At 41.2% G+C, this 13429-nt stretch overlaps 1 protein-coding gene and 1 pseudogene across 6 annotated transcripts in view; both read right to left on the bottom strand.

Moving 5' to 3' along the window:
• The window catches only part of LOC143325537 (protocadherin alpha-C2-like), a 190493-nt gene that overhangs the window by 157036 nt on the left and 20028 nt on the right, over positions 1 to 13429 (bottom strand). The window contains exon 1 of one of the 5 annotated variants that reach the window (XM_076738693.1): positions 10280 to 13404. The exons of 2 other annotated variants lie outside the window; for them this stretch is intronic. In XM_076738693.1, the coding sequence (XP_076594808.1) occupies positions 10280 to 12610 (2331 nt within the window). In that variant the 5' untranslated portion in view covers positions 12611 to 13404. Of the gene's footprint in view, positions 1 to 5; positions 3157 to 3345; positions 5879 to 10279; positions 13405 to 13429 lie in introns of those variants that run through there. 2 more of the 5 variants (XM_076738681.1, XM_076738692.1) reach the window with 2 other exon arrangements.
• LOC143325544 (protocadherin alpha-3 pseudogene) lies at positions 6400 to 9501 on the bottom strand (annotated as a pseudogene). Its single transcript, XR_013077548.1, has one exon. The product of XR_013077548.1 is annotated as a protocadherin alpha-3 pseudogene (transcript).

The raw sequence follows: 13429 nt of genomic DNA, 5'->3' as shown, positions 1-13429 counted from the left end.
CTTACCTCTCCAGATGCTCTCCTCCTGTCAGGGAGCACAAGTGTATTCGCATGGCTGCCAGGGACTATAGTAGATCCAATACTCATTCTGGGTCCAACTAACATGTACCGCTTGTCTCCTGATCTGTACTGGATGCTGTGACACAGTGTCCCATCATAATTAGTCTCTTGTAGATATTTAGATGTATAGTCTGTGGATTTGGAGCACTGCATTGCAATCAGCACGATGATACTGATGATAAAAAGAACTGAAACTGAGCCCAAAGTTATCATCAGATAAAAAGTCACATCATTCCCCTCTTCAACCGTTGCTGCACTTTTAACATCAGAAGCTGCAAAAGCCTCTTTGAGCTCCACAACTTTGACAATCACAGTAGCTGTTGCTGAGAGGGAAACGTTGCCATTGTCTTTGACCAGTATGAGCAGTTTGTGCTCAGCCTCGTCTGTCTCTGTGAATGAGCGAAGTGTTCTGATCTGTCCTGTATAGCGGTCCAAACCAAAGAGACTGTGGTCAGTGACTTCCTGCAGTGAAAAGAGTAACCAGCCGTTATATCCTATATCAGCGTCATAGGCTCTGACTTTGGTCACCAGGTGTCCTGCGTTGACATTGCGGGGAATCTCCTCCACACCTTCAGCAGAACCGTTGGAGCTGAGTGGATACAGGATGACTGGAGCGTTGTCGTTCTGATCCAGAATGAACACGTTCACTGTGACGTTGCTGCTCAGTGACGGAGTTCCAGAATCAGTGGCAACAACTTGGAACTGGAAAGTTTTCACAGTTTCAAAATCGAAACTTTTTAGTGCAGATATTTGTCCATTTTCTGAATTTATATTCAGAAACGATGCCATATCATGATGTCCGCCTTGTCCTCTAACTATATGATAGGACACTGCAGCATTGTCCTGTAAGTCTTTATCACATGCACTCACAGAAAATATTGATGCGCCAGGAGCATTGTTCTCAGTCAAGTATAATTCCAGGGGACTGTGTGAGAACTCTGGGATGTTATCATTCACATCTGACACTTGGATGGTCAAAGTTTTGAATGTGGACAGTGGAGGCTCACCACAGTCAGTAGCTGTTATTGAAATGTCATAATGTGTCACAGTTTCCCTGTCCAGTGTTTCTTTCGTCACTAATGAATACATATTTTCTTTGAAAGACGGTTTTAATTCAAATGGTACATTCCCCGTCAGACTGCATAAGACTTTCCCATTCAGCCCAGAATCAAAGTCTGTAACACTGATAAGAGAGATCACAGTCCCCTGTTTTGAATCCTCTGGGACCATACTAAATATTGATGTCACTTCTATTTCTGGTTTATTGTCGTTGACATCTTGGATCTTTATTATAACTCTACAGTCCGTTGTCATCGGAGGCTGACCTTTGTCAGAGGCTTGGACGTCTAACTTGAAAACATCAGCTGTCTCATAATCAATTTGTCCGTTTACTCGAATTTCGCCTGTATTTCTGTCAAGACTAAATAGCTCCAACACCTTAGAGTTAACGTCACCAGCAAAGGCGTACTCAACACCGCCATTACTTCCCTCGTCTAGATCAGTTGCTTGGACTTTAATTACAACTGTATCCAAAGCAACATTTTCTTGTAATGTCGCGGAATAAACCTCTTTCGAAAAAGTAGGTCTGTTATCATTGATATCTAGAACCCTTATGGTGAGATTAAGATTTGCTGATTTGAGCGGCGTCCCTCCATCCATAGCGGTTAAAATCAAGCTATGGTTTGTTTTCTGCTCTCTGTCCAAGTGCCTCTGTAACACTAAGAAGGGGATTTTATCCTCTCCTCTGTCTCGAATTTCAAGATGGAAATTTTCGTTTTGGCTGAGCTTGTAGCGTTGGACGGAATTAATTCCAACATCGGGGTCACGGGCGCCTGGTAGTTGAAATCGTGCACCTGGTGAAGTACTTTCTGCTATTTCTATCACCTTTTCTTTCTCGACAAACGTCGGCGCATGGTCGTTCGCATCCGTTATTTCTACTGTGACATAATGGATTTCAAGTGGATTTTCAACAACGATTTTCAGATCTACTAAACAAGCACCATTCCCGTCGCACAGCTGTTCTCGGTCGAGATTCTTATGAACATACAAGATCCCATTGTTCGGGTTTACCTCAAACAGCGCGTCCTGAGCTCCAGACACAATACGAAATCGCCTGTTCGTCAAGCTACTGACATCAAGGCCTAAATCCTTGGCAACATTTCCAATGATGGCTCCCACTTTAACTTCCTCTGGAGTCGAGTATTTTATTTGAGCTAAAGCCAGCTCCCCAAAGCAAAACAGCAGAAAGAAAAGCAGTGGACGCGACCAAGACATCATTCTTCCCCTTTGTCCTTTGTCTTCTTTGCCGTAATCATTGGAAATAGCATCCACAAGTATCTTTCTGTCAAAGCACCCCTTGCTGTCCTGAGATCAAATACGAGAAAACCGCGTTCGCGTAGGAAAGGTACAGACAAAAATCCGAAACGATGGCATTCTTTGTGGTCGAGCTGAAAAACACACTTACAGAGGGCAGAGACAGTTTTGACTGAAGCCCCAGTAATTCCCCCACTGTAACACTGACACCCAGTGGATAATGCAATGCTTCCGTTTAGTAGAAAGCAGAAAGAGAATATAAAACATGATTCGACTGAACAGAAACCTCTCCAGTACGAAGTTTAATCGCAAAAAAATCAACAACTACATTTTCAGTATGCAAGCCTCTATCCATTAATATCGAACACATCGCTGGACAACCAACAGTCAATGTAATAAACTGTTTATAATAGCTTAGTTAAGCAAAGCCCCGTCGCCTGTTACTGGCCGCTGAAGTATGCGTATTGTTACCTTGAGCTGTGGAAGGACTGAAGATACTTAAGACAAAGGTTCAGTACCATGAACAGCGCAAACAAGTCAATCTTATTATTATGGCAGCCAAACTAAACTTTCAAGTGTGGTTAAGATAACAATGCAGCTCTCTCCTCTTGCCTAGAATATAAAACACGACTTGAAATTCACCACAAGACCAAAATCAACACGACTAAATTTAGCATCATGGACAAAGGCATAAAAGATGTTGCTCTTGTAACAGTGCTGGACTCAATAGCCAGAACACATTTTAGAATTTCAAGGGAGGGAAAACATTGAACAATGCTTAGACTTTGACAAAAAGAACTCACATGGCAGTTCAGCTCTTCCGCAAAAAATAAAAATAAAATAAAATAAAATAAAATAAAATAAAATAAAAAATAAAACGTTTACTTTCGAAAAACTAATCATTTGATGAAGTGGAAGAAAACCAAAATATGTGATGCGTCAGCTATTAATATCATAAATTAGTCTTTCTTACCTCTCCAGAAGTACGTCTCCTGTCAGGGAGCACCAGTGTATTTGCATGGCTGCCAGGGACTATAGTAGATCCTATACTCATTCTGGGTCCAACTAACATGTACCGCTTGTCTCCTGATCTGTACTGGATGCTGTGACACAGTGTCCCATCATAATTAGTCTCTTGTAGATATTTAGATGTATAGTCTGTTGATTTGGAGCACTGCATCGCAATCAACACGATGATACTGATGATAAAAAGAACTGAAACTGAGCCCAAAGTTATCATCAGATAAAAAGTCACATCATTCCCCTCTTCAACCGTTGCTGCACTTTTAACATCAGAAGCTGCAAAAGCCTCTTTGGGCTCCACAACTTTGACAATCACAGTAGCTGTTGCTGAGAGGGAAACGTTGCCATTGTCTTTGACCAGTATGAGCAGTTTGTGCTCAGCCTCGTCTGTCTCTGTGAATGAGCGAAGTGTTCTGATCTGTCCTGTATAGCGGTCCAAACCAAAGAGACTGTGGTCAGTGACTTCCTGCAGTGAAAAGAGTAACCAGCCGTTATATCCTATATCAGCGTCATAGGCTCTGACTTTGGTCACCAGGTGTCCTGCGTTGACATTGCGGGGAATCTCCTCCACACCTTCAGCAGAACCGTTGGAGCTGAGTGGATACAGGATGACTGGAGCGTTGTCGTTCTGATCCAGAATGAACACGTTCACTGTGACGTTGCTGCTCAGTGACGGAGTTCCAGAATCAGTGGCAACAACTTGGAACTGGAAAGTTTTCACTGTTTCAAAGTCGAAACTTTTTAGTGCAGATATTTGTCCGTTATCTGGATTTACATTTAGGAACGACATTATGTCATTTTGACTCCCATCTCTCACGATATGATATGCTATAGCTGCATTGTCATTCTCGTCATTGTCAGTTGCGCTAACAGAGAATATTGATGCTCCAGCAACGTTATTTTCAACCAGATAAAACTGTAATGGACTTTGAGAGAATTGTGGTCTATTGTCATTTACATCTGATATCTGGATGCTGAGAGTTTTAAAAGTGAATAAGGGAGGTTCACCACAATCGTTGGCTTTTATTGTTATGTCATAATGTGACACCTTCTCTCTATCTAAAAAATCCTTAGTGACCACTGAATATATGTTGTCTTTGTAGGAGGGTTTTAATTCAAATGGCACGTCTGAAGTTATGCTTGGAATAATTTTTCCATTGATACCAGAGTCTTTATCTCTCATACTGATGAGAGAGATCATTGTGCCCGGTTTTGAATCTTCAGACACTGTATTTGACAGTGATGTTACTTCTATTTCTGGTGGGTTATCGTTGACATCTATTATCTTTATAATGACTCTACACTCACCTGTCAGTGGAGGTGTTCCTTTATCGGATGCCTCAACATCAAGTTTATAAACGTCGTTTTCTTCATAGTCCACTATTCCTTTTACTCTTATCTCTCCAGTTAATTTGTCCAATTCAAAAATGTCATAGACATTTTTCTTCAGAGTTTTTCCAAGGCTGTACTCAATTTCGCTGTTAGTGCCTTCATCGGGATCCGTAGCATTCATTTTAAATACTGAAGTGCCGACAGGAACATTTTCTTTGATTGCAATTTGATAAATCTCCTGACTAAACATTGGACGATTGTCATTACTGTCAAGGACGAAAATTGATATATTGAGTGTGTCTGATCTTTGAGGTTTACCTCCATCAACTGCTGTAACCAGGAGCGTGTGTTTGTCTTTTTGTTCTCTGTCTAATGATTTCTTCAGCACTAAAAATGGTATTTTATCCTCATCGCTTTGGCGGATGTCTAGTTCAAAATGTTCATTTGACGTTAAAGTGTACGTGCGAATCGAGTTAATTCCAGCATCCGGATCACGAGCAGTGTGCAGTTGAAATCGCCTTCCTGGCAATGTATGCTCAGCTATGTCGAATGTCTGTTCTCTTTCAGGAAAACTAGGAGAATGATCATTGACATCAGTAATTTCTACAACCACGTAGTGTATTTCCAAAGGATTTTCGACTATGACTTTTAGCTCCATTAGACATGCACCGCTGCCCTGACAGAGCTCCTCTCTGTCGATTTTCTTAAGGACGTAGAGAACTCCATTGTCCTGGTTTACCTCAAAACATCTCTCCTTTGATTCAGAAACAACACGGAACCGTCGGTGAAGCAAAGAAGAGATGTCGAGGCCAAGATCCTTCGCAACATTTCCAACAACAGTTCCATCTTTCACCTCCTCTGGAATGGAGTATCTTATTTCTGCCAAAGCCCCTTTTCCGACAAACAGCAGTAGAACCAAATGAAAAGCAATCCAGGCGCAGACCCTTCGTCGAGTTTGTCTTTCGATCGCCATCGTGATCCAACAACACATGAATAGACAAAAATCCGTTTCTGTCGGAAATGTCTACATCAAACCCGCTGTGTGTCGCAAATTTACAAACAGCACAACACGATTCCATCGGGTGGAAAGCTCGATACAAACGCTTTTTCTGCTTTCTTCAAGGGGCGAACAAAAGCTTTGTGATGGGAGGGACAGAGTTTTCTTTCCCAGTGTAATACCGACACCCAGAGGTCATTTGGAAAGTACAAGGCTATTTACCATAAAGATGTCGGCATTGAAACACCTGATCAAAATGCCCACTTTAAGCAAAATATGCGTAGAATGTCTCTAAATAACGTGAAAAAGACGTACGAGTTCAATGTGTTAAAAACACTACAGTTACTGGAATTCCTTTATTTTATTAATCTTCTTTGTGCAGTGTTCTGTGAGCAAAAAAAAGCAGTTGCGTTTCAGCACTATGGATAGAGACCTGAACCACACGTTTTACCGGTCTCTTTCTGAACTAAAGACATCGAGTCTCCTGATCAGCGCTCCAACAAATCAGCGGGAACACCAGCAACTCCAGACTTTCCTATTACTTCCAGAAATATCGCAGATACTCGGTCTAAATGTAGCTTGCAATTCTAACGGCCTGTTATCTTTGGGAAGAGTAAAGCTAAATTGTTTTTTCTTTTTTCTTTGTCTTTTTTTTTTTTTTTTTTTTTTGCCGTGGATGACAGTCATAATTATGCAAAGATTGTGGTCTTTGAAAGGAATTACAGAAATCTAACAATTTTTCCCTATCTGAAATATTTGGTATTTATCAGCTGACACAGCCTTGCAAATGATAAACAAATGTCAATTGGAGTGTGGACAAAAACTGTAGAGCAGTGTGACTGTTGTCGACACAGCAACGAAACTAGGCCTTGTGTGACATTCACTTCAATCCCTACATGTCTTCATATGCGTAAACGTTAATTATAGTGGAAAGGGTACGACGACAGTGGAATAATAATCCAGCAATATGCAGAATCTTCACGCTATCAAGAGAATCTGTAAAACGCGACCACTATTCTATGTCACAATAACTCTCCTGGACAATGTTAACACTGAACTTCAACAGATTCAAACAACTTTCACTCAAAACTGTTTACACAATATTGCGTACATGCTGTATGAAGATTCAAATAATGAGCTAAATCAGACTTGTAGTTTGGTCGACTTTGATTTTAGATGTTTGGTAGTATTGTGTGAACTATGGGCTTTAGGAACGTGATAAAAACGAAATGTGCCATTGACCAAAAAACAGTAACAGACCAGAATGCATATTATGTGTTGTGTATCACATTGTTTTGAGCTCTTACCTCTCCGGATGGACGTCTCCTGTCAGGCAGCACTAGTGTATTCGCATGGCTGCCAGGGACTATAGTAGATCCAATACTCATTCTGGGTCCAACTAACATGTACCGCTTGTCTCCTGATCTGTACTGGATGCTGTGACACAGTGTCCCATCATAATTAGTCTCTTGTAGATATTTGGAAGTATAGTCTGTAGATTTGGAGCACTGCATCGCAATCAGCACGATGATACTGATGATAAAAAGAACTGAAACTGAGCCCAAAGTTATCATCAAATAAAAAGTCACATCATTCCCCTCTTCAACCGTTGCTGCACTTTTAACATCAGAAGCTGCAAAAGCCTCTTTGGGCTCCACAATTTTGACAATCACAGTAGCTGTTGCTGAGAGGGAAACGTTGCCATTGTCTTTGACCAGTATGAGCAGTTTATGCTCAGCCTCGTCTGTCTCTGTGAATGAGCGAAGTGTTCTGATCTGTCCTGTATAGCGATCCAAACCAAAGAGACTGTGGTCAGTGACTTCCTGCAGTGAAAAGAGTAACCAGCCGTTATATCCTATATCAGCGTCATAGGCTCTGACTTTGGTCACCAGGTGTCCTGCGTTGACATTGCGTGGAATCTCCTCCACACTTTCAGCAGAACCGTTGGAGCTGAGTGGATACAGGATGACTGGAGCGTTGTCGTTCTGATCCAGAATGAACACGTTCACTGTGACGTTGCTGCTCAGTGACGGAGTTCCAGAATCAGTGGCAACAACTTGGAACTGGAAAGTTTTCACTGTTTCAAAGTCGAAACTTTTTAGCGCGGTGATGTGTCCGTTGTCAGAGTTTACATTTAGGAATGATGTTACATCATTTTCACTTCCTCCTCTAACAACATGGTAAGAAATTGCTGCATTGTCATTCTCGTCAATGTCCGTTGCGCTTACAGAGAATATTGATGCTCCAGCAACGTTATTTTCGACTAGATAAAACTGTAATGGATTTTGATAGAAAAATGGTCTGTTGTCATTCACATCTGATATCTGAATGTTGAGAGCTTTATAAGTTGATAAGGGAGGTTCACCACAATCAGTGGCTTTTATTGTTATTTCATAATGTGACACCTCCTCTCGATCCAGAAATCCCGTCGTGACAACTGAATATATGTTTTCTTTATAAGAAGGTTTTAGTTCAAAAGGCACATCAGATGTTATGCTTGATATTATTTTTCCATTCACACCGGAGTCTTTATCTGTCACACTAAGTAGTGAAATAACTGTACCAGGTTTTGAATCTTCAGACACTGTATTTGACAGTGATGTTACTTCAATTTCTGGTGGATTATCATTGACATCTATTATCTTCATAATGACTCTACACTCACCTGTCAGTGGAGGTGTTCCTTTATCGGATGCCTCCACATCGAGTTTGTAAACGTCATTTTCTTCATAGTCCACTATTCCTTTTACTGTAATCACCCCAGTTAATTTGTCCAATTCAAAAATGTCATAGACTTTTTTCTTCAGAGTTTCTCCAAGGCTGTACTCAATTTCGCTGTTGGTGCCTTCATCGGGATCCGTAGCATTCAGTCTAAATATTGAGGTGCCGATTGGAACATTTTCTTTTATAGAGATTTGATAAATCTCCTGACTAAACATTGGACGATTGTCATTACTGTCAAGAACAACAATAGAAACATTTAATGCCCCTGATCTTTGAGGTTTACCTCCATCAGCTGCTGTAACCAGTAGCGTGTGTTTGTCCTTTTGTTCTCTGTCTAACGATTTCTTCAGCACTAAAAATGGTATTTTTTCCTCATCGCTTTGTCGAATGTCTACTTCAAAATGTTCATTTGACGTTAAAGTGTACGTGCGAATCGAATTAATTCCAGCATCGGGATCACGAGCTGTGTGCAGTTGAAATCGTCTTCCTGGCAACGTATGCTCGGCTATTGTAAATCTCTGTTCTTTTTGGGGAAAACTAGGAGAATGATCATTTACATCTGTAATTTCTACAATTACGTGGTGCATTTCCAAAGGATTCTCGACTAGGATTTTTAGCTCCAGTAGACATGCACCGCTGCCCTGACAGAGCTCCTCTCTGTCGATTTTCTTAAGGACATAGAGTGCCCCATTGTCCTGGTTTACCTCAAAAAATGTTTCCTTAGATCCAGACACAACACGGAACCGTCGGTCAACCAAAGAGGTGATGTCAAGGCCAAGATCCTTCGCAACATTTCCAACCACAGTTCCTTCTTTCACCTCCTCTGGAACGGAGTATCTTATCTGAGCAAAAGCCTGCCCTCCGAGAAACAGCAGTAGAGCCGAATGAAAAGCAAACCAGTTACAATCCCTTGTTCGACTTTTTACTTCAGTCCCCATTATGGTAGTACAACGCAGTGAAATCACAAGAACGGCTGTTGCTGCCTCAATAATACCTATTTCTACCCCGCTCAGAATCGCATAGTTAAAAAATGTGCAACATGAATCCTTCGGCTGGCGTGCTTGCTTCAAATGCCTGTCTGCTCATGACAAACAAAAGCTTTTTCAGGGGAGGGACAAAGACTCCTTTCGTTTCCCAATATTGCAGTGACACCCAGAGGTCATCATTGTGAAGTAATAGATTATATACACGTATTTTCAAGGATATACGAATTTTCCCCAATCACAGTTGTGATGTCCTGAAATTAATGTACACTAACTGCAACACAATAAAATACATGATCTTGAAAATCAAACTCGATTTTAACATTTGAACATGTTTGCAGTCTCATAGATTGCTTCCAAAAGATTCTGATATTTTTATTCCCCGAAGCTCCTAATTTCCAGTACAGCAGTCTTAACAATAAAAGTTAATCTATTTCACAAACATTATTATCACTTGTGTATTATCCTGTTTTAACAGAGATGGTGAATGTGTTGCATTAGTCATGGAAAGCAGTCACAATCAGGTGTCTAAGTGTATGTTTGCGTGGAAGGTCTTTCAGTCAAACTTCCCCCAGTATTTCAACAATATAACAGACACAAACTGCTCACACAACTGAGCAGAAAAACCATCAACTTCATAAATTCCACTCCGTTATTAACTGAAATTTCTTGGACTATTTATAATTGTTAACAGTCAGAAACAAACTACCCAAAACAAAACTACATTTTCTGTAGTTAAATCTTCTATTTGCTTCAAAAGAGAAAAACAAAAGCACTTCAGCACCACGGACAGCGGTCACAACCAGGCAAAAAACGGTATTTGCTGATGTTTGCTTTCAAGCTCTTACCTCTCCAGATGTCCTCCTCCTGTCAGGGAGCACCAGTGTATTCGCATGGCTGCCAGGGACTATAGTAGATCCTATACTCATTCTGGGTCCAACTAACATGTAACGCTTGTCTCCTGATCTGTACTGGATGCTGTGACACAGTGTCCCATCATAATTAGTTTCCTGTAGATATTTAGAAGTATAGTCTGTTGATTTGGAGCACTGCATTGCAATCAGCACGATGATACTGATGATAAAAAGAACTGAAACTGAGCCCAAAGTTATCATCAGATAAAAAGTCACATCATTCCCCTCTTCAACCGTTGCTGCACTTTTAACATCAGAAGCTGCAAAAGCCTCTTTGGGCTCCACAACTTTGACAATCACAGTAGCTGTTGCTGAGAGGGAAACGTTGCCATTGTCTTTGACCAGTATGAGCAGTTTGTGCTCAGCCTCGTCTGTCTCTGTGAATGAGCGAAGTGTTCTGATCTGTCCTGTATAGCGGTCCAAACCAAAGAGACTGTGGTCAGTGACTTCCTGCAGTGAAAAGAGTAACCAGCCGTTATATCCTATATCAGCGTCATAGGCTCTGACTTTGGTCACCAGGTGTCCTGCGTTGACATTGCGGGGAATCTCCTCCACACCTTCAGCAGAACCGTTGGAGCTGAGTGGATACAGGATGACTGGAGCGTTGTCGTTCTGATCCAGAATGAACACGTTCACTGTGACGTTGCTGCTCAGTGACGGAGTTCCAGAATCAGTGGCAACAACTTGGAACTGGAAAGTTTTCACTGTTTCAAAGTCGAAACTTTTTAGTGCAGATATTTGTCCATTTTCTGAATTTATATTCAGAAATGATGCCATATCATGATGTCCGCCTTGTCCTCTAACTATATGATAGGACACTGCAGCATTGTCCTGTAAGTCTTTATCACATGCACTCACAGAAAATATTGATGCGCCAGGAGCATTGTTCTCAGTCAAGTATAATTCCAGGGGACTGTGTGAGAACTCTGGGATGTTATCATTCACATCTGACACTTGGATGGTCAAAGTTTTGAATGTGGACAGTGGAGGCTCACCACAGTCAGAAGCTGTTATTGAAATGTCATAATGTGTCACAGTTTCCCTGTCCAGTGTTTCTGTCGTCACTAATGAATACATATTTTCTTTGAAAGACGGTTTTAATTCAAATGGTACATTCCCCGTCAGACTGCATATGACTTTGCCATTCAGCCCAGAATCAAAGTCTGTAACACTGATAAGAGAGATCACAGTCCCCTGTTTTGAATCCTCTGGGACCATACTAGATATTGATGTCACTTCTATTTCTGGTTTATTGTCGTTGACATCTTGGATCTTTATTATAACTCTACAGTCCGTTGTCATCGGAGGCTGACCTTTGTCAGAGGCTTGGACGTCTAACTTGAAAACATCAGCTGTCTCATAATCAATTTGTCCGTTTACTCGAATTTCGCCTGTATTTCTGTCAAGACTAAATAGCTCCAACACCTTAGAGTTAACGTCACCAGCAAAGGCGTACTCAACACCGCCATTACTTCCCTCGTCTAGATCAGTTGCTTGGACTTTAATTACAACTGTATCCAAAACAACATTTTCTTGTAATATCGCAGAATAAACCTCTTTCGAAAAAGTAGGTCTGTTATCATTGTTATCTAGAACCTTTATGGTGAGATTAAGATTTGCTGATTTGAGCGGCGTCCCTCCATCCATAGCGGTTAAAATCAAGCTATGGTTTGTTTTCTGCTCTCTGTCCAAGTGCCTCTGTAACACTAAGAAGGGGATTTTATCCTCTCCTCTGTCTCGAATTTCAAGATGGAAATTTTCGTTTTGGCTGAGCTTGTAGCGTTGGACGGAATTAATTCCAACATCGGGGTCACGGGCGCCTGGTAGTTGAAATCGTGCACCTGGTGAAGTACTTTCTGCTATTTCTATCACCTTTTCTTTCTCGACAAACGTCGGCGCATGGTCGTTCGCATCCGTTATTTCTACTGTGACATAATGGATTTCAAGTGGATTTTCAACAACGATTTTCAGATCTACTAAACAAGCACCATTCCCGTCGCACAGCTGTTCTCGGTCGAGATTGTTATGAACATACAAGACCCCATTGTTCGGGTTTACCTCAAACAGCGCGTCCTGAGCTCCAGACACAATACGAAAACGCCTGTTCGTCAAGCTACTGACATCAAGGCCTAAATCCTTGGCAACATTTCCAATGATGGCTCCCACTTTAACTTCCTCTGGAGTCGAGTATTTTATTTGAGCTAAAGCCAGCTCCCCAAAGCAAAACAGCAGAAAGAAAAGCAGTGGACGCGACCAAGACATCATTCTTCCCCTTTGTCCTTTGTCTTCTTTGCCGTAATCATTGGAAATAGCATCCACAAGTATCTTTCTCTCAAAGCACCCCTTGCTGTCCTGAGATCAAATGCGAGAAAACCGCGTTCGCGTAGGAAAGGTATAGACAAAAATCCGAAACGATGGCATTCTTTGTGGTCGAGCTGAAAAGCACACTTACAGAGGGCAGAGACAGTTTTGACTGAAGCCTCAGTAATTCCCCACTGTAACACTGACACCCAGTGGATAATGCAATGCTTCCGTTTAGTAGAAAGCAGAAAGAGAATATAAAACATGATTCGACTGAACAGAAACCTCTCCAGTACGAAGTTTAATCGCAAAAAAATCAACAACTACATTTTCAGTATGCAAGCCTCTATCCATTAATATCGAACACATCGCTGGACAACCAACAGTCAATGTAATAAACTGTTTATAATAGCTTAGTTAAGCAAAGCCCCGTCGCCTGTTACTGGCCGCTGAAGTATGCGTATTGTTACCTTGAGCTGTGGAAGGACTGAAGATACTGAAGACAAAGGTTCAGTACCATGAACAGCGCAAACAAGTCAGTCTTATTATTATGGCAGCCAAACTAAACTTTCAAGTGTGGTTAAAATAACAACGCAGCTCTCTCCTCTTGCCTAGAATATAAAACACGACTTGAAATTCACCACAAGACCAAAATCAACACGACTAACTTTAGTGTCATGGACAAAGGCATAAAATATGTTGCTCTTGTAACAGTGCTGGACTCAATAGCCAGAACACATTTTATAATTTCAAGGGAGGGAAAATATAATAATATCAAAACAT

Source organism: Chaetodon auriga, chromosome 9 (genome assembly GCF_051107435.1).
Source record: "Chaetodon auriga isolate fChaAug3 chromosome 9, fChaAug3.hap1, whole genome shotgun sequence".
NCBI classification, from domain to species: Eukaryota; Metazoa; Chordata; class Actinopteri; order Chaetodontiformes; family Chaetodontidae; genus Chaetodon; species Chaetodon auriga.
This window is presented reverse-complemented; position numbering and strand designations above follow the sequence as displayed.